This window comes from Heloderma suspectum, chromosome 4 (assembly GCF_057233095.1).
Source record: "Heloderma suspectum isolate Gila_16-S chromosome 4, 16-S_ref, whole genome shotgun sequence".
Classification (NCBI taxonomy): domain Eukaryota; kingdom Metazoa; phylum Chordata; class Lepidosauria; order Squamata; family Helodermatidae; genus Heloderma; species Heloderma suspectum.
The window spans coordinates 254,099,131-254,121,485 of NC_139461.1; the positions used below are offsets into that span (position 1 = coordinate 254,099,131).

Sequence of the window (22,355 nt, forward strand, 5' to 3'; positions counted from 1 at the left end):
GCTCATGATTGGTCACTCATGGAAGTTTGCGGGTCCTTTACACGATGTTGCCAAACTCCAGGGCCTCTCCCATGCTTTATGATCTTTATCATTTTTTTTTAAGTTTGAGGAAAGTCTGCCCATCCTCAGGCCAATCTGGGTGGCATGAAAATATGTCCCCCTGAAAAGTGACGAGCAGACCCCTGGGAAAAAACGTGACAAGATATGGAAGGTGGGATGTATGGCTTGTCATCCAGAAATGGAGGCCAGAAGGCACGGAGTGATGCTTTTTTTTGCCTTGCTTCAAGTCTTGCCTGGAAATCCTGTGACAGGGATGAAATCTTGGCCCTCACACAGTTGCCCGCTTCCATTTTGTATTGTGCTGGCCAGGCCCCTCCACCCATTGTGAGACTAGGCCATAAAGCACAGCACTACCTCTCCAGGCTGCTGCAATCCACCCTGCTTCCTGACAGCAATCACCATGGTTCAAAGGCTCCATTTCTTCTTGCTTCCAGCCAGTTGAGCCTGTCAGAGAAGCCCCTCACGGCGCCAGTCCATTTTGGGTGTTGCCCCCACCCCAAGAGCGCCAGTGTCAGATGCGCAGGCTGGTTGCTGAATGTGTGACACCCCCTCTGGCTTTCCACATCTGTCTCTCAGGCTGAAAGACAGAAACCTTTTAACATGCATAAATAATTGTTTTGGATTCATGATATTGCTCCTCCACTCTTTTTCTTTTGCATGTGACTATAGAAGAATCATAGCTGAGTGAGGTTATACATACAGGCAGTGCCACTGTTGCATTGTTATTACCTTCTCTCTTCACAACAGCCGTTTAGAATAACTGCCCTTTGAGACAGAGGAGGAGGAAAAGAAGCAAGCAAGGTGAGGTATCACTACAGCCATCTCTGCCTGCTGCTGCTCCCTTTAAGCCAGGGTGGTTTGTTTTGATTGTGCGAACTGGCCCCAATGGTATACCCTTGGATATTCCAGTTTTGGAGTTAGAAAAAAAATGTGAGAAATATTATGCACATGTCTGTCTCTGAGAGAAAATCCATCAGCTCTGGAATCCATTTCTGAGATTTGCTCTGCACAGGTCTTCACTGAATTATACTTGCTGAGTAAGTTTCACGTTATTTCTATATGTGCCTTCTCATATTTTGCAACAGGTGCACTGGGAACTTTATAAACTACTGTGAGAAATAGTCCTCAGTCCCTGACCTTTTAAACTGTACATCCTCTTATTTGATTTGCCCAGTTAAAACTGAATATTATAGTGACAGAGTAACTAAGCTTGAAATTGAAAGTATGAGGGAATGGCACAGACTTCAGTTAGCACTTAGCTTCATACTGCCAAAATAATATCACATTAATTTCATAGTATGCTGTCAATGATGAGGCTCAGATCCAGAATTTCATGTGCTGGATGGAATGGGAAATAACTGAAATGAAGAGTCTAGGATTTTACCCCCATCAGTATTCAGTATTTATATTATATTCTACCAGCACTTATAACAAACTCCACCTTCGGGGACTCAGCTACATTACTCATGAATCTTTAGCTTTGCTCTTCTCCAGCATGAGGCAGGAATTCAAAAGGGTGGAGTCCCCTTCCCTCTGGAAATATCTGATAAAATTTTACCCCTTCCCCCTCCCTTTTTCCCTTTTTCCCTTTGCCATATGGCCCCAGACAGGATAAGGGTGTGGGCTTCTGCAGTCACGAACGATGCAATGAAAAGGACAAAGAAGAATGTGGGAAGGAGAGAGGATGACAGCTTAAATCATTACATCATCCTGGTAAGCAACAAGCATGCTCACCTAATCAACACTCAACCCTGCTCAGATACAACTGATTAAGAGTTTTTTTACTTTGGCTGGTAGATGGCTATGGAAACAGTTTATCTTTCAGCCAATGGACTGCATATAATGTGAAAATCTGACTTTTGTAATCTGTGCAGACTTTGAAACCTGACTCTGAAAAAATGTAGTTGATTGAGTAATATTATGATATCATTGTCTTTAATTTGATTTCACTTAATAAATGTGGATGTTTATTAACTATTGGAATTAAATCTATCATGATTAATGACATTATGCATTTTCTGTTCTAGACTGAATTTAAATTCAACTGATTGTATACATCATCTCAACTGCACACATTTCAAATACAATTAATTTTTAAATGTCAAAATTAGATTGGGCATTCAAAATGCATGATTTGTCAGGAATTTCAGGTTCAGACTATTAAAATATTCCGCTAATCATACTGAAGCTTTTTTGAAGTACTAATGTTAATTCCCTATAAGGCATAATTTATGAAGCATTCGACCACATCAAAAATATATCACAGCCTGAAAAGCTGTAGTTGGCTTGCATATTAATATAAGTTTCTAAAGAATCTAATTAACAGTATTGGCTATGCTTACACCATTATTATTCAAAAAAGGTTTCCCACAAATATGAAAATGTGTGATCGCAGCAACTGAAAACTCTGGACTGAAATCCTGAAAGCTGGGTCCATTTCAAAGTGGCAATCTTATATAGAAACCATTTCTCTTCAGAATAAGCATGTGTGTGAGATTATCATATATGATAACCTACACACAATTTGTATACCTTTTCCTCCACTGAAATTGTTTCCATGTAGGAAATGTTGTGTGTTTCTATGTAGGAAATTTCTCCAGTGGGACTGCTTCACACATTATGCAATAACAAACATGTATTAGTTACTGAGCATAATGAATCAGGGGGCTATAGGCAAACAATATAAAAACAGTTGAACAGCTTGGCTGCTGTTGGAAGCTTCCCCTTTTCAGCATGTAATGCCTTTGCTGAGGGAACTGCATTGTTTGCCCATTTGCTATGTGGTCAGGTTTAAGGTTTTGTTATTGATGTATAAAGCCTTAAATAATTTGGGACTAGGATATTTGAGAGGATGTCTTTTCCCTTAACAACATGAACTTGAGCACGCTCCGGGAGAGAACGCAGGACAGGAAGGCCTGGCGTGCTATGGTCCATGGGGTCACGAAGAGTCGGACACGACTGAACGACTGAACAGCTTCTCCCTTATCAACCTGCATGGTCACTGAGGTCATCGGACGAGGTGCCCCTGGTTCTGCATGGACCTGAGGTCCGTTTAGAATCCACTCGGAGTACAGCTTTGAATGTACTGGTTCCATCTCTGTGGAATTCCCTTCCAGCTTACGCTGGGGAAACACCAGTGTTGCTTTGCTTTCAGTGTCTGTTAATGACATTTTTATTTAAACAAGCTTTTCCTGAGTGACCAGCCACAGGGTTTGTTTGTATAACTTGATTTTAAATATTTTTATTCTATTATTTATTCTAATATTTTATTCTATTATAATATATGTATGTTCTCTCTCCCCCCCACCCCCCTTTACTGTTTACTGCTCAGGAATCTTTGTTAGATATAGAGTGTTTTATACATTTTGTAAATAAATAAAATAAATGCATTCCTCTTTGGAATTTGGAAAGAGGCCGGCTGTTGTGCCATGTTGACAGTTGTCCAACAAAATTACAGTTTTAGCCACCTGAAAATGAGATCTTGTTTCATATCTAAAGTTGCCTCCAACAGAGTTTCCTCCAACAGCTCAGTTCTACTTGGCAATATGCCTGACTATGCATTCTGTATTATCACCAGGAGAAAACACTTCCTCAAATACCAAGTTCTACCTCAATTTTTTCATCTCTGCAAGAATATGTCTGTAAGTCATTCCAGTTCTTGATGTGTTAAGAGACATGACTACTTCAGAGAAATGCATGGATGCCTCTTCTGATCGATCCTCAGCAATATTCAGGGGTGACCTATCCGTATAGGCAAATTAGGTGGGCACTAGGGCCCCAAGTAAAGTGGGGCTCCAAATTCGAGAGGAAAAAATACAAATAAAAAACCCATGAAAATAAAATAACAGAGATGTCATTATTTCAGTTCCCATGCACATACAGAGGGAATATGAGGCTGTGGAGGTGAGCAAGGGACTGAGTGGAGATGGTGGAGCTAAGTCAGGCCACCTGCCCACCTGCCTGGGACCCAGTCCTCCCTCTGGCGATGCGGGATATCCTCCTGCTCTGCTGTTGCTCCTAGTTGGAGGCAGGGAGTGAGAGGCCCTCCTGAGAGCAGTTGCCTCCTTTGCCCTTGGAGGGCTGAGCCTAGGGGCTGGTGGTGCCTTGCTGAGCCAAAGGTGCATCTGGGACCCTTTTTCCAGGGATCCTCCTTCCAGGGCTGTGCTTGTCTCCTCCTGTGCTGATACAGTGCTTAGTAATTTTTAAAAAACATTTGGGGCGTGTTTTATGATAAATTATAATATTTCTGCTTCCGAAGATGCAGGCAGGCAGGGTGTGTGTGTTGCCTGTTCATTAAACAGAAAATAAGAGCAAAATGTTGTCCAGTTTACCAAAAATCTCAGCATTGCTCTGCCCTTGAGGTTTGGGAGTGGGGCATGATTGCATGGTTCGCCCAGGGCACCAGTTGCTGGCAACTAGTCTAGGGCCACCCCTGGCTTTATTAGTATCTTTCTCAGAAATAGTACTAGTGTTCTGATCTTTCCCAGGTGATGAAGGTTTTAGGGCTTTAGTTGGAGGAAATTTGGCATGTTTGAGGTTTACTTACCAAAAAACCAAACCAAAACAGCCAACCCTTCCGTCATGGAAATGCAGCAGCCTTATTGATGAGGATGTATAGGCAGCTATGCAAAGGAATTGTCTGCTTGCATTCCACCACTGCTTTAGCTATGACATAGTGCTTCTCATGCTCACATATCTATGCAATATGCCAAAGAAGGTAAAGTATTATTAACATATTGGAGAAGAAGCCAATCACGCAGGTGTAAAACAACCTTGAAAATGGTTGCCAGGTGTGAACAGGAACCAAAAATAGAATCCTATGTGCAACCTCTAAATGGTAAGAAATGCACTTGTTAGAAGGCATATCTTATCTTGGCCCAGCCCAGCTCTAAGTTACACATAGGGTTTGCATGTCACAGTGATTTAGGGTTTTTAAAACCCTGAGTTGTGAGAGAGCAAGTGTACTGTTTGATAACTCTTGCTGCAAGCTGGAGTGGCTAAACAACCCAGGGATGCTCTATCTCTGGGTTGTTTATCATGATGTTGTTTGTTGTGATGGTTTCTTGTTGGGTTATTTCTCTGACTCGTCAGGGGAGAGACAAGCCAGAGTTCCTGAGTCGCACATCATGGCGGAGTGTCCATGGGTTGTTTAGCTGCTCTAGCTTGTAGCGGGAGTGGTTGGATGGTGTCCACTAGCATGCTGCCTCATTCACACCAACCCAGGGTTTTAAAAAATGCTGGGTTGTTGTGATGTGTGAGCCAGGCCAATGAGCAGCCCTGGATGGACATTCTCATCCACATTAGAGGATGTATCCAGCATTGCAGCAGAACATGAATGAGAATCACAATGCAGATGCAAATGTGCATCCAGTTGCCAGTCCTCTTCCCCATTGGCTGTGCACTTGTAAACCTGCTTTCAAGTTTTTCTCCCTCACTGAATCCGAGCAATTGTGTGGACTGAAGCCTGTATTCTGATGTAGGTTTTAAATGACTGAAGAAATAAGTTGCTCTTCCAGTGCAACTTATACATTTCCAAAGCTTCTAATAAAGTTAAATACAGCACTTGTAGATATTGCACAGCAGTAGCAATTCCACAAATGATGGAGAAATGGGAAAAACGCTATATAGTTACATTGATTATTTGAATGTTAGAAAGTCAGCTATGGTACCATTTTCACAGAAGTGCATTTGAACCTTTATATTAACTTTATATACTACATGTGGATGTACTACATGAGAATGTTCTTAATGCAAGACAGAATACAAATGAAAAATGAAATGTACACTGTCGGCAATGTTGGTTTTTCATTCACATTATTATAAACCAATATATGCACAAATCAATTTAAATCTCTCATATGATAGATTGCTTTGAATCAGCCTTCCCCAACCTGGGTCCCTCTAAATGTTTTGAATTACAATTTCCATAATCCCTGACCATTGGCCATGATGGCTGGGGCTGACAGAAATTGTAGTCTGCAACATCTGGACTACACAGGTTAAGGAAAGATACCTTAGTTCATATACCTGGTCAACGTTGCATCTTTTTAAATATTTCCTGAAGAGCTAACAGAAAAGCACATAATATCTTTGGAGCTAAATGCTCTTGTCTTTACACTAAAACAAATGAGCAGTTTTAGATCTATAAATATGTGTAGTTTTGACAAGCTAGTGTTTGTTGAACATTGTCAGTTCTTGTGTGCCAATATTTCATATTGTGTGAAATATTTCCTATTTTTTTCACAACCACAAACATGTTAGTTCGGTGTTTGCAAGTCAGTGCATAAAGATGGATGGCTCAAGATGACACTTTTTGCATTATGTTAGCATGTTTCCAAATTTCAATGCAGGCACACACTTTGTTTCCCCCCCCCCTTTCAAATCACAAATTACTTTGATTTGTACATCTGAATACATACAACTGCACAAGGGGCCAATTACCTACATGCCCAGAAAAAGACTATGTAAGCTTGAAATACCCTTTTAAAGTCTGCTTTGCACCTTTTTCCTGGAAGAATTGATTAATACTTGATGTGATAGATGAATTTTGCCACCTATACATGTAAATTGCGCAGATGCACATCTCTCTTTCTCATTTGATGTACATACGTGGCAAGCACAACTGCCATGTGAATTGTGACTTGGCCCTAAGATCAGAAGTAATAGGTAAAAATGAAATACTGCAAAATAAATAAATAGGCCAGGCCAGCTTCAGAGAAGTGTAAACAAGATCCTTTGGAAGTACTATAAAGAGCAATAAACCCCCAAAGACAAGAACACAGCAAATCATCCAAGAGGACCTACCGTTTCATAGTTTAGTGGCTGAAGAGAAATTAAGGTAGTCTGGCTGCTTTACAAAGGTTTGGATATTGCTCTCACACAGTATACAGTATGTTCAACAGTAGAAATACTAACTGTACCTATTTATCATTATAAATTTAAAAAATAGTTCCTAGAAAAATAATGCATAACCAGTGGTTTTGATAAATTATTTTTTTAAATAAAGAGAAAATTGATTTGATAATTGGGGGGGGGGGAATGACTAGTCCTTAAAAGTAACAACACCAATAACCAAAGCAGTCAACTGTGTCTGCCACTATAAGCTAACAGTTCCAAACTGTAGGTTGTACTTGCCCACTTGAGTTGCAAGGTTGCCATTTATAGAACCCTATTAAATTATGTTTTCTTTCAATTACACAGTCTGGGATTTTATGTGTGTTAAAAAGAATACATGCTGGCTTCAGGGATGTTGCTAATAATCCTTGTGAATCTCTGGTATGCCTCACTGCAAAGCAATGAATAAAATATGTGCATCCCCCACACTTATATACACCACTCCTGCAAAAGCTAGAACACAGCTATAGAAACCTGAATTATATACAGCTATAGAAACCTGAATTATATACAACTAATTTGGGATTTTTGGTTGCGTGCATGATTGCTTTACATGCTCTAATTCCACTTTCTGCTTTGATCGTAATGCTGTTCTGAGTTTTGAACTCTCTAATGAACGTATTGCAAAACATGAACTTCCCTCAGTATTCCAAACAATATAGCAAAGGCAGCATCAGAGTCATGATTTCTCTCTTTTCTGTGCATAATACAGCCAGTAGCTGTAAAGCCCCCCCGCCCCCCATATTGAATACTCACCCAGCAGGCTCAAAACACAGAATGCTGTCCAGAAAAGCTCCCTCTCCTTCATAGCTTGAAAACTCCACAGTAACATCATTCCCAATGATGAGCTGTAAAACAGTGCCTATGAGTAAAACTGAATGTTTCTCCAAGTTTCTCTCAGATTTTAGTTTTTCTGCAGTGCTGTTGAGGCTTCAGTGTTGCTTCCTTTAAGCTCAAGCTTTTTAAAGTCAGTACATTGTGGGATAGGGTTCCCTTCTAAAAGATGTGCTTGTGGCTCAAGATTGTGAGGTGGAGTTTTCTGAAGTCTGATCTCATAGCTTTATATAGTTCCGAACAGTCTCTCAACATCACATTGTTAAACTTCCCCCTTACACTATCACATCAGCTTAACTCTTTCCTGGAAACTGCTTTCTCTCACTGTAGACAGGATACCCCTATAATTTAAAACTATGTAAAAATGTGCAAGTAAACTCCTCTAAGAAAATCTAACGTGAAAACTGTATTTGCATGTTTCTTGTATACAATAGCAGCACGGCTCATGCCAAAAATTTAAAAGCTGTAAACACACTGCAAACAACTGGAACGGACTCTGAGAAAACCTTTCTATAATTTACTATCAAGAATTTAATCCTGGCTCTTAGTACTACAGAATCAGCAATGAGAGAGTGAAGAAAAAACAATGAATGACTGTACGTGAATTAACAGCAAGTTAATTCAGTAAGGAATGTTGTCTATAGCTGGAAGCATTCTGAAATTTAAGGGCAGCATTTGAAAGGAGTAACCTGCAAGCAAAACATTATTTCTAAAGCCGGTGGGGTGAGCCCTGTTTATTTGGGGTTCAGGGCAGGTGGCAATTTATCATAAAACAGAATATTCACTGTCTCTGGAGTCTTTATAATCTTAACTAAATAAGGTAAAGGATACTCAAAACATTTTGTTAGCCCTACTTTTCAATTCCTTTACACATACCACCATTCTTCATGTTAACGTGCCCGTTTAATTTTTTTTTTTGAAGTTCCATGATGTTCTTCCACACAGCAAACCCTATTTAGATGACACGTAAACCTACACTGGAAGGGGAATGAGAGCAAGATCACACATCAATCTATGAAGCTGCCTTAGCCAATAGTCCATCTAACCCAGTGTTGTTTACTATGACTGGTAGCAGCTATCCAAAATCTCAGGCAAAGGTATATTCCATCACTAGGGCCAGATCTACACTTCGTGTTGTATTGAAATGATCCCATCATGGTGATGCTATATCCCTCTTGCACACTGATATCTTGTAGAAAACACAATGACATCTGTTGTGATATTTTGGATAATCTGGAATAAAAAGCAGAAAATAACTCTAGAAAAGTGGTATATGGAAAGTGTAATGTGCCCTAGCAGTTATCAATGCACTTCAATACTAATAAAAAGCACTAGTGTAGATCTAGCCTTGCTACCTGATTCTTTTAACTGGAAATGCCAGATTGAACCAGGGACTTTCTGCATGCAGAGTATGTGCTCTACCACTGAGCTCTAACCCCACCCTTGACTTACACACATTCAGCAGAACTTCTGAACAGAGCCTATGCATACAACTTGTACTTATACAGGCTTTATATAGGCTCTGTACACACAACTGGGAACCCTGCAGAAAGCAGGATAATTAATTGTACAGAGGGAACCTACATGTGTAAAATTTGTATGCAGAGGTTCAGCTGAATGAACAGAAATCAGACATGAGGCCAAAGGAACGCGTATGGTAGTTGTCGCTTTTCCCTTCTAATCAGGGACGGCCCTACCATGATGCAGTCACTTCAGGCAGCAGGTCCTCGGGGACAAGGAGTGGCAGCAAGCTGTTAGAGAGTAGACTTATATGTGTCTATATGTAGACCCCACAGCCTGCTCTGAAACCCCTAAGATACCTGCTTCCCTTGGGTGCAACAGAAGCAGCCAGTGGTGAAGTACAATTCAACTGCCAGTCTAGTTGCCTTCTGTATATGGAATTGCATGGTGGTGGGGGGCATCTTGTCCTTTACCTCAGGCAGCAAAATTTAAATTGGTAAACTTTCTCCCTCTCTTTGTGCATGTGTACAGGGAGAGATAAAAACCCTCCCCTATGGCCATGGGCCCAGTACAATTCATCCCCCCCCCCCGCTGATTTTAAATGTAAACAAATGATGTTGGGAAATCTGACCATAGATCTCTCACATTATGTCTAGTTTGGCTTTAGAGATAGTTCCAGATCTGTAAAAGGGTACAGTTTTATTCCAAAACTAGATGGCCAGCCCTACTGTGAGAAGTGCACTGAGGAGGCTGTTTCAGGCTGATTTGGGATGTCATGAAAAGGAAGCAGAGAGTTGTTTAATTTATTATTGTTGTATTCTTACTGCCAGGGAGGGTGAGAGGTACTTGTGGGGGTTTTTGCCTCAGGTGGACAAAGTAACTTGGTTGACCTTTGGTACTCTGCACTTTAATGTGGGAAAGGTTTCCTGTGCGGCACTGCCAAAGTTGACAAAATGTCTTGGGGCAGCCTTGCAAACCCAGCATGTGCCCAGCCATCCTCTTATATCAATAACACATTTACTGTATTCTTATTATTCTTAATTATTATCTTGTGAACCATGCTGGTAATATATACTGAAGGCATGTATATATAAAATAGTAAAATACCTATAATTTCCTGGCTCCTGAGGGCTATCACCAAAGACCCACTTGCTAGGAGTTAACTGGGGTGGAGTCAAAGGATCTCTCTTTATTTTCTGTAGTCTCCCTAGACGTTATGTGTATCTGCAGCTCAAAATGGCAATCATTTATCCAGCTTTCCTGTCCCCTCTGAAATGTCCAGTAGAACATTCCTGTATGGTGTACCCTGATGACCATAATAACAGGAGGAAATAAAGTGTTCTGAGAGTGGCTGAATTTCTGGGAATGTCAGCAGAGAACTGCAGTCTAAGGCAGTAGCCATTCCACTGTAATAAAAGTTTCAGAGTGTTAAGTATAGCTTATTTGTTCCACACTTCAGCTTCCTGTGTTTTTCATTTATTTATTTATTTATTTATTATTAAATTTATTGATCGCCCATCTGGCTGGTCACCCAGCCACTTAAGGTAAACTATCCTCAGAAAACAATTGAAACCTGTACTATTGTATTAGTCAATCTATAGCAAAATTTCTATCCCAAACCCACCTTACCATCTAAGCAGTATACTAATGCTAAAAACACTGCTCTTTCTTGGTTGGTAGCTTCCACTGTGTGGGGCAACCCTTCTGTTTACATTGAGATCTTTAACAGATCCCAATAGAGTTCTCTCCCCAATCACTCCTGTCTAAAACTTCTGATCTCTTCGTTAAGATGTAGTACTTTTTTGTTTTATTTCATTTATATTGTAAGAGAAACTCAGGAATCTGTTTTGTAAAAAAACTTTTTACACATTATATCTCCACAGGAAAATTCGCAGACCCTAACTTTTCTTTTTATGTTTATAAGTTTATAAATGGAAATAGATAGGCAGGAGTCAGTGTATGTCATGGGTAGATAAATCAACAGCAAATCCACAAAACCATGTTGTGCCATGAGAGATCGTTACAGAGGGATTGCTTTCAGACAAGGCCTTTATGGAGCCATTGCCCTGTCTCATTCACGGATGTTTTAACAGAGGGAACCAGACAATGATGCCTTCTACTCATGACCTTTCCATGTTTTCTTACAGTTTCTTCCATCTTTTCACTTAATGCAGAAAATCCATTAAGAAGAAAAATACAGAACAGCTACACTATGCCTTATGATTGCTGTCGCTAAGGTACTTCCATGTACTCATTCACTTCCATTGAGAAAACAGTTCCTTGTTCACATGCCATTGAATGTAGGAGGAGGTGGCCCTTCATTAGTGAAGGACTTAAGTGCTTTTTGACTGCGGAAGCTTCTACACTTGCAATGTGTCATTAGGTTACGGCTCAGATCTTTCCAGGATTTTATTCTTTACCTTATAAGGCATAATCATCTGAAACAAAGATAAAGCAAAAACAAAAATTACTAACATGGTAGTCCTAAACAAATTACATACAAAAAGTCCTATTAATGTTATTGCCATGTAAAATGTTCAGAAATGGCAGTAAATATTTTCCTATTGCCACCTTAGCACAAACTTGGAATAATTAATCCATCCAAAGAAATGGATATTAAGGTATCAGACTTCCAGAATAACTTTGATCATTATCAGTAGTTCATATTCCTAGTCATATTTACACAACTGAGAAATTAGGATTCTACAAATTCCTGGCTTTTTATTAGGGGACCTCACAGAGAACCAAAATCTTCCATTAATAAAAATATGTTCCCCAAAAGAATTTCTCCAAAAGAACAGATTTCTCTAAAAGAACAGTGTGATAGCTTGGAATATATTTTTCTTATGCATTTTAGCAAACTGATGAAAAAAAGGGAAACATTTCCCATGGAAGTAAAACCAAGTCCTTAGCAAAATGCTTAATGTAACACCTGCAGTAGAAATGACAAAACTCTGATGCTCCAACTTACTCAGTATCTAAACAAATAATGTCACATTCACTGGACACATAAAAGATATATCTAATTCCAGAAAAAAGTATGCAAAACAAACGCATCTGATAAAGTAGGCTGTTTCCTGTGAAAGGAACCAGTCACATCCGAATCCGGTGTTCTATCTGGTTGCACTGTGATGCACATTTGGAACTCCTGCCTGAGGGTATGTGGATTAATCAGTCTGTATGTACAAAGGAATGCACATACAGATTGGCTCCCTCAGTTATAATGATTAGGAGTGCCTATATCAAGCAAAAACAGCTGGATCAGGGTGTTAGTCTCTAAGGTGTTAAAACATCCTTTGTCCAGTCATGCATTTTGAAATAGAATGCAAATAAACAAACAACAGGCGCAATCCTATGCATGTTTAGACAGAAAAAAGTCCTACAACCCCTGCGCAGCTAGGAATTGTAGGACTTTTTCTGTCTAAACATACATAGGATTGCGCCCTACAGAAATTGTAATATTAACCCCCCCCCCAATCATTTAAACTATTCTCAGGCTATGTTCAAACATAAGCCAGAGTTGCTGAAAATTCTGGCTTATCATGGCTCAATAACCCTCACTCCCCACTGGGAGTGACTAAACTATCTAGAAACTAATGAGGAAGCAATGGCTTCCCTTAACGTGCAAACCTGGACTCCTGAGGCTGATCTACATGAAGGATTTTTTTTACCAGCATTGTAATGTCTGGCTCATTGGCGTGTCACATGATGCACACCTCAAACCGTCCTCCTCACACTATTTCTCTGTCAATATTCTGTTGTTTTCTAAACTATCTGTACAACAGTTTTTCTGGTGCTTGCAGTTTCCGCACACTACAAGGACATGTGTGTTCCAACCAAGTGGGATTATAACTCTCACCAGCAGGAATCTCTTTAAAACTACCCCTGTCTTGCCTCTCCTCCTCCTTTTGTTCTCTGCTCTTTCCTCGCATTGATTTTAATGGGATTTGTTGGCAGTGCCCCTCCCCCCCACCGTTCTCACTCACTCTTGCATGGCGGAACAAAAGGAGGAGAAAAACATGGGGGTGGGTGGCAGCAGCAAGAGGTTGTCTTTGTTGGGAACTACTGTGCAAGAGAAAGGGAAAGGGGGTGAGTGGGGGTCCCTTGCCAGTTAGCACGCCAAAGGCATGAGCAGAAGAGTAGGGGCTGATGTACACGAGAGGTTTCTTCCTGTCATTGTAATGCCTGGCTCACTGGTGTAGCACATGACGCACTCCCAAATCTGTCTTTCTCATGCTATTTCAGCCTTTATATCCCAGAATTTTTGAGAGTGGTTTTATAATTATTTTTGGCCATCTCGTGGTTTACTTGCAGACTATGTGCATGTGGTTACTGTGGATTCGTTACCTGTCCTGGCTGGCAGGAGTGGCTCACAGAATTTCGGCAATAGCTGAATTTGGCAGGGCGGGATAGGCAGTGTGTGACTCTGCCAGGGAGGGAGTGGCTCTGCCCACCATTTTCTGCTATCCTCAGTGGTAGATCAGATCCACCAATTACATCTTTTTTTTGGGGGGGTCCTCATTCTTCCTGTGTACCTCCAAATCTGCGAAGAATGGGATTTGTGGGCAGGAACAGCCCACCCCAATGCCCTCTTCCTTTCTCACTTGATTTCACACAGCTTCCTAGCAAATCAGCCCCTCATCACTACTGTCACCATCGAAAGAGCAGGGAATGAAAGGAGGAGGAGAGATATGGTGTGTGTGCAGCAGCAGTGGCAAGGGGACATTTTGCTGTGCATTGCTGTGCCACGGCAGCCCCATCCCCCAATCCTTTCCCTCCTCCTCCTCTGTAATTTTGTTGCGGTTACTTTTGACTGCGCATGTATGGTGGAGTGAAGCTCTGAATTGTTATTTTTAAACCTCTGTTGCTTCGCACGATCGCAGGTGTGCATTCTGTCAGCTGAATCAAAAAGAGAGAGAAGAAACCAGAGGCAGAAGCTCATCCCTCCCACTTCTTCCATGCTCATGTGACCTTTCAATCTCCTCCTACTTCTCCCATAATTAGAACAACTATGCATTTTTGTGTGGCAGGTGATCACGTTATAAACACAGTGGATACTGTGCCATATTCATTAGCATGTGCCTCAAGGAAAACAACTGCATTTTGAAGAAATACTGCCACAGCACTGACCTGCACATGGAAGGAGATCTTGAGTAGATCCTCCCGAAAAGGAGGCTGAAGTAGCTCGAAGGCAGTTCCCCGCCCAATCCTCCTCCTTCTCCTCCTCTGTGATATTTGCGGCTACTTCTGACTGCACACGAATGGTGGAGCGGAGCTCTGAATTGTTATTTTTAAATCTCCATTGCTGTGCACCACTGAAGATGCACATTCTGTCAGCTGAGTAAAAAACAAAAAAAAAAACAAAAAAAAAATACGAGGCAGCAACTGATCCCTCCCATTTCTAAAGCAATCCAAGCTCTACAAAACAACAGGTGACACAAACTTGCATCACAAAGTAATACAGTTACTCTCATGTGACCTTTCAATCACCTCCTATTTCTCCTACAGTTATAACACTATGCAATTTTGTGTGGGATTTGATCGTGTTATAAACATGGTGGATACTGTGCCGTGTTCATTAGTGTGCTTCAGTGGAAAGAAATACTACCACAGCACTGACTCACACCCAGAAGGGGTTCTAGTGTAGATCTCCAGGTTTGTTGCTTCCATAACAAACCAAAGTCTGAAGCCAGGGTTTGAAGCTGGTTTTCCATTCCTAGTTCGTTAGGGGAGTGACAAGCCAGGATACAGGTTCAGTTAGATGAGGAGCTAAGCAGTGGTGATCAGGGAGGGTGCTCGAACACACTGTTCATGAATGATAAGCCCGAATCCTCTGCAATTCTAGTTTCTTGTTATTTCTAAACAGTGCAGCTAATTGATATATCCAAAACTTGATCTGATGGACTACTAACAATAAACCTGTTCACATCTTATCACAGTTGCAATTAGTAATGACTAATGCCTTTGAAAACCATGTGACTTAAGTTGGTTGCGACCAATGTTTCCCCTTAATCTCTGGTTTAATGTAATACTAAAGGTAAAGGTAAAGGTGTCCCCAACCAGTCATGTCTGACTCTAGTGGGTGGTGATCATCTCCATTTCTAAGCCAAAGACCCAGCGCTGTCCGAAGATGCTTCCGTGGTTATGTGGCCAGCATGACTGAACACCGAGGTGCACGGAACGCCATTACCTTTCCCGCCGAAGCGGTACCTATTTATCTACTTGCAATTTCTTGCTTTCGAACTGCTAGGTTGGCAGGAACTGGGACTGAAGACAGGAGCTCACTCCGTCACGCGGCACTCGGGTCTCGAACTGCTGTCCTGCCGACCTTCCGGTCTGCAGTTCAGCATCTTAACCACTAAGCCACCGCGGCTCCAATGTGATACTAGTCACAACTAAATTTATCTGGATTGGGACTGCAGCGCTTAGGAGCTGGAAAAGGAACACTTCTCTGAGAGGAATGTAATGGAAAAACTTTGTTATGTTATGAAGAATGGAAAGTGTACAGGCAAGACTCAACAATGACTATGAACAATTTGTCACCACGGCATAGATTCGGATTTCAGTATTTCTGGCCCAACACAAATATAAAAATTCAATCAAAACTCATTCTAGTCTCTAAAAGATTTATATTTGGAATGGGCAGAATGCATAACTTTAATTTAGTTGATATAAATTACATAGAACAGTGTACATTTTCTTATTACCATAAGCTTTAATTTTAGAAAATGAACCTGAAAAAACACAAGCAAACCCACACTATATACTTCTCCCTAAAACATGCTTTATACAGACTCCCTAAGGATTAATAGATGATACTCTCTTGAAATTGAGAAAATGGATATATGACTAGGTATGAAGAAAAATTCACTTATTTTATGTAAATATGATAATCAAGGAAATAGTGCAGTAGATTTTAGAATTTATATTCATTTAATGGCATAATAGCGCTAATTTTAGGTTAGGACCGGAAACCAGCACTGCAGGGGAAACATCTGTTGCTATGATATTTTGTTCTAACTTTTTTATATATAGAATCTTTATACTACTTTATATTTTTAAAATCTAGCTGGCATGGTTCTGCAGCAGGTATAAATACCCCCAAACTAAGATGTCGGTGAAAGTTCATTTAAAAATAAAAAAATGAAACCTCTGCCCTCAAGGTGGGTTTCTAATCCTTTTCCAGGGTGTTTGGAAAATACTACATTTTATCCAAGCTTTTGAAATAATATCAAGCTTGGTAATTTTATTAAAAGTAATAAAAGGGTCTGAAGTGCTACATGAAGAGATGACAGCAGTATCTATAGGTCTTTGTATATTGGAAGAAATTGATTTGGAAGCAAAATATTCTTGAAATGTTAAGGATGTTTCATTACTGGGACTTTGACTGAGCTGGTCTTCTGTTGGCTTGTGCATCAACAAATAAGCACATTGCCTTATTCTTAACCCTTAATACACTACTGAATTATATCATCTACTTTCTCTACCCCTCTTTCACTCATCCACCAAGAAAGAGAGAGATATCTAATGCCCTTATGTCCTATTCAGTTATTCTACACACACAGAAGCTATGCATTGGTCTCATCCCCCCAACAGCATGTGTAGCACTGTCTGCATTTCGGGGCAGATGTCCAAGGAGCAGGGCCAGCGCTGCACATGACATCATGGGCAGAATCAGCAGCACATTCCTGTTTTCCCCTTCTTTACATGTAGCATCTATGCATGGAGAACCACGGAACAGGGCTTTACTTAGAAATAAATTCTAAGTTTACTTGAATATACCTTCGAATGTTGAATGTACTTTTCAAATAGGTGAAATGAAATGAGTGTCAAAATATCACTGGACTGAAAAAGATCGGAAGGCCATGTTGATCAGCTCTTTGCTCTATGGACAACACTTCTCATTTATAATTAGTGCATTAATACCGCACTATTCATTGACTACCTGCACAAGTAGTTACTCATTCACACTCAGTGGACTTCTTAGAATCATCTGTCCCACCACCAGTAGATGGGGGACAGCTGGAGTTGGAAACCTGTCACATAATGTACACTCCTTGCCTCTGACCCAGATGTCTCAAGGAATGCAGGCAGTATATTTCCAATGTTTGTATTAGCTTGGGCAATGAGGAATGCTCTGTCTCTCTCCCACCACATTTTAAACCATCTTAATTGTTTGTTTGTTTGTTTGCTTGTTTATTTATGGCTCTATTTCAGCTTATCCTTATTTATTTGATTTGTACCTTGCCTTTCTTACAAGAAAAATAGCATTCAAGGCAGCTTACAATCATAAATAAAACTTCATTAAAACAATAATAAAACAAATGCATTAAACACAAATACAACAATAACAGGATAAAAACACCATCCAACTCAACAGACCCATTTACATGCCAAAGGCCTTCTTGAGTAAAAATGTATTTGCCTGCCAACAGAAGGACAGCAGAGAGGGAATGGACCTAGTCTCCCTCAGCAGGGAGCTCCAGAGCCTGGGAGTTACAACCAAGAAGGCCCTTTTTTGTGTCACCATCAGACATGCCTTTGAAAGCTGTTATCTCAAAAGGAGGGGCTTCCCCGAGGCTCTTAAGACCCGGGCATATGGGAGAAGCCTGGTCCAAAGCCATATTGGGGTTTATAGGTCATAACCAGCACTCTGACTTCTGCCTGGAAACAGACTGGTAGCCAATGAAGCTGTTGTAACAAGGGAGTCATGTGCTCCCTGTAACCAGCCCCAGTTAACAGTCTGGCTGCATCATTCTGGACCAACTGAAGTTTCTGAAGTTTTCAAAGGCAGCCTTGGATAGAGCATGTTACAGTAGTTCAGATGTGATGAAACTAAAGCATGCATGACCATGGCTAGATCAGACATCTCTAGGAACTGGTGCAGTTGGCACGCTAGCCTTAGTTGCACAAATGCACTCTTGGCCACTGCCAAAACCTGGGAATCCAGTCCATTATTGACATCAGATATTGATTTAGAACTAGAACAGCTTTCTTGGATTTGGATGGAATGTAGAGCTAGAGTTGGGTGTCAGCACACTGGTGGCACTGAACCCTAAATATCTAGACAATCCCTCCCAGCATTGTCATGTATATGTTAAATAGCATGGGAGATAAGATGGAACCCCCAGGGACACCACAGGCCAATGGCCACGGTGCATAACAGGAACCACCCAGCACCACCTTCTAAGATCACCCCTTCAAGAAAGACCAGAGCCACTGTATAACAGTGCCTCCCAGTCCCATCTCAGACAGATGGCCCAGAAGGATACCATGGTTGATATTACTGAAAGCCACCAAGGGGTCCAGCAGAACCAACAGTGACACATACCCCATGCCCAGCTCTCAGCATAGATCATCCACCAAGATGACCAAAGCAGTCTCTGTCTCATAACCAGGCCTGGAGCAGATTGAAATACATCTAGATATTCCCCATCATCCAGACATCCCTGGAGCTGAGAAGCGGTAAGTGAGAGGTAAGTGGGCTGCAGGAAGCCCAGGGGACTGTCCTTTTTCCTTCTGAGTGGCTGTGAGCTGACCAGGTGGTAGGAGAGACAAAGGAGACAAAGGAGACAGAGGCAAAGAGGTAAGTGGGCTGCAGGAAGCCCAGGGGGCTGTCCTTTATCCTTCTGAGTGGCTGTGAGCTCACCAGTTGCTCCTGAGAGCTCCAACTGAATTGGGTGTGTGTGGCCTGAGTACTCCCAGAATCTGTGGGCAGGAAGCTTCAGTCTGTTTCCTGCCTCCCAGCTGAGGAAGCTGCTCCAGCTGGTCCAGGGACTACAGAAGCAAGCAAGCTCCCAGAGAGCGAGCGACCAGAATGAGTGAACGGGGGGAGCAAGCAGGAGCTGGCCAGGGGAGTTTGGCAGGGGAAGTCAAGGGGGAGGCCCCTAACATTTTTAAAATTATTTTTCTTGTAACACACACTTCCACACCAGTGGGACTCTGCTTTTAACCTCTAGTGAGTAGAGGAGCAGGCACAGTCTAGTCTAGAACAATCAGAAAGCTAGATGCAAAAAGGGAAAAGAGGCTATGGAAGGACAAGACTCCAGTGGTGGTGACCTGCAATGTTTGTGCAATGTTTGTTTTCTTCCCTGAGAACAACATGGCCTACACCTGCAACAAGTGCAAGTTGATCACACTGCTGGAAGAAAAAGTAAGAGGATTGGAGTGGTGACTGTCGACCCTCCGGGGAATAAGAGAACACAAAGAGTTCTTGGACAGAACGGTGGAAATACAACAGCAAAGTGAAGACCAGAAGCTTGAAGAGCAACAGCAAGCTGAGGCAGAAGTGGGAAATGCTGAGGTGAGGAAAAATGCACTAGAGGATACTCCTTGGAAAAGGGTGACAGTTAGGAGAAGAAAAACTAGATGCCACTCTGCACCAGTGGAAGCAGTGGAGCTGTGGAACCGATTCCAGGTACTTGAGGATGAGACTGGAGGACAGCCTGCAGAGGAAGAATTACAGGGGAACCTGCATGAGGGCGAGCAAGAGGCTGAAGGTCAGTCAAACAGGCAATGAAACCCAGGCCTACAACAACAAGAAGAGAAGAGTAGTAGTAGTGGTGGGAGACTCCTTGCTGTGTGGGATCAAGACCCAAGTATGTCACGAAGACCCGTGGACTTGCCAGGTATGTTGTCTCCCAGGAGGACGGATTAGAGATGTGACTGAAAGGTTGCCTGCACTCATAAAGCCCACTGACAGGTATCCCTTTCTTCTCATCCATGTGGGAACAAATGATACTGCCAAACGGAGCTACGAAGAAATCACGTCAGACTTTGAAGCTTTGGGAAGGAAACTCAAGAACGTTGGGGCCCAGATAGTTTTCTTATCCATCCTTCCAGTAGTTAGAAGAGGGATAGAAAGGGAATGAAAAATACTCCGGGTGAATGACTGGCTATGAAGGTGGTGCCAGCACAAGAGATCTGGATTCTGGGACCACGGGCTATCCTTCCTGGAAGATGGACTGTTGGCAAGGGACGGGTTGCACCTCACAAAGGATGGGAAGAATGTGTTTGGCCACAGCATGAAGAACTTCATCAGGAGGGCTTTAAATTGAATCCTTCAGGGAAGGGAGATGCAAAGTTGGGGGTAACAATGGACGATGGCTCATGCACCGCAACGGAGAGAACAGTTCTAATAGTGCCCAATAATAGCTTCAGACACATGTAGGAAGAAAGCCAGACTATGAAGCACATGGTCTTCGATGTCTATATACTAATGCCCAGTATGGGAAACAAACAGAACGAACTTGAACTCTTAATACAAGAGGGAAGTTATGACTTGATAGGTATAACTGAGACTTGGTGGGGTGACCCCCTTAATTGGAATACAGCAATTGAAGGATATAACTTGTTCAAAAAGAACAGGAGGAACTGAAAGGGAGGTGGGGTTGCACTGTATGTGAAAAATACCTATCTCTGAACAGAAATACAGGAGGATGAGCTTGGTAGCCCCATCAAGAGCATCTGGATCAAAATAAATGGAGCAAAGAATAAAAGGAACATGGTGGTCGGAGTCTACTACAGGCCACCCAACAAAGGAGAAGACAAGGATGAAACTTTTGAAAAGCAAATAGCCAATGTTTCAAGGAAGCATGATGTAGTAGTAATGGGGGACTTCAATTTCCCCAATATTTGTTGGGAGACAAATTCTTCAAAACATGGCCCCTCCAGAAAATTCCTGACTTGTGTGTCGGATAACTTCCTCCTACAGAAAGTAGGGATGTCAGAGAATTCTGCCATGGACTTCAGTGAGGCCAGATTCTTTAGCATTCCAGTGAGGCTGGATTCTTTAGAATTCTTTAGAATCCGCCCCCCCCCCCGAGTCCATGGCGGAATGGCCTCCCCCCCGTGACCCCGCAGAATCCCTCCAGGAGGGACCTACCTGGTGGTGGATGCAGCGGCTCCGGCGGCGGCGGATGAAGTGGTGGCGGCAGCTCCGGCTGCTGCCAGGCTGCTGCTGCCGCAAATGGTGGCCATTGTAGCATCCGCTATTTGAGCCCCTATGCTTGCCTGTGATAGGCTACGTATATATTTACATAGCCTATCATGGCTAAACCAGGGACGCAAATGGCATCCCCTATGCCATTTGCATCCCCGCTTTAGCCCTGGTAGGCTACGTAAATATTTATGATAAGCACCACCTTCAGAGCCAATCATTCACCTGGAGTATTTTTCTTTCCCTTTCTATCCCTCTTCTAACTACTGGAAGGATGGATGAGAAAACTATCTGGGCCACAAAGTTCTTGAGTTTCCTTCCCAAAGCTTCAAAGTCTGACGTGATTTCTTTGTAGCTCCACTTGCCGGTATCATTTGTAGCCTATCACGGCTAAAGCGGGGATGGAAATGGTGCAGGGGATGCCATTTGCATCCCTGCTTTAGCCGTGATAGGCTATGTAAATATTTACATAGCCTATCACGGGCTAGCGTAGGGACGCAAGTGGCATCCCCTACGCAGGACACCATTTGCGACTGCAGCAGCCCGGCAGAGCGTGGAGGCCCCGCTGCGGATCGGCCCGGCTGCCGGCTCCGCAGACTGGCCGCAGAGAAGAGCCAGCCAGGCAGGATTCCAGGGGGGAGAAACGGATCACCTCCCCCCCCACCGAGGATTCTGGGGGGAAGAACGGATCACCTTCCCCCATCTGCGGACCCCAGCGGAGCCAGGTAAGTGGGTTTTCGTACACCCCTAACAGAAAGTAGAGGAAGGAACTAGAGGTTCGGCTATCCTTGACTTGATCCTAACCAACAGAGATGACTTAGTGGATAAAGTAGCAGTTACAGGAACTCTGGGGGAAAGCGACCATGTTATACTTGAGTTCTTGGTTCTAAGGGAAGCAAAAGCCGAGTGTAGTCAAACGCGTACCCTCCTGGATTTTAGGAAAGCTGATTTTAATAAACTCAGCACAATGATCAGTAAGGTCCCATGGCAAGCGACTCTAATGCGAAAAGGAGTCCAAGATGGGTGGGAGCTTTTAAAAAAGGAAATACTCAAGGCACAATTACAAACAATTCCAACAAGACGAAAAGGTGGAAGACAACAGAAGAAGCCAATGTGGCTTCACAAAAAGCTTAGAGATGACCTGAAAACAACAAAAAAAATGACACAT

The 22,355-nt window shown here is 42.3% G+C and overlaps 1 protein-coding gene across 1 annotated transcript in view; it reads right to left on the reverse strand.

Moving 5' to 3' along the window:
- Positions 1–7,987, reverse strand: part of CD34 (CD34 molecule) — a 60,120-nt gene extending 52,133 nt beyond the window's left edge. The window contains exon 1 of the mRNA XM_084853395.1: positions 7,711–7,987. Within this exon, the coding sequence (XP_084709521.1) occupies positions 7,711–7,789 (79 nt within the window). The 5' untranslated portion in view covers positions 7,790–7,987. The remainder of the gene's footprint in view (positions 1–7,710) is intronic.
- Between the last annotated feature and the right edge of the window lie 14,368 nt (positions 7,988–22,355).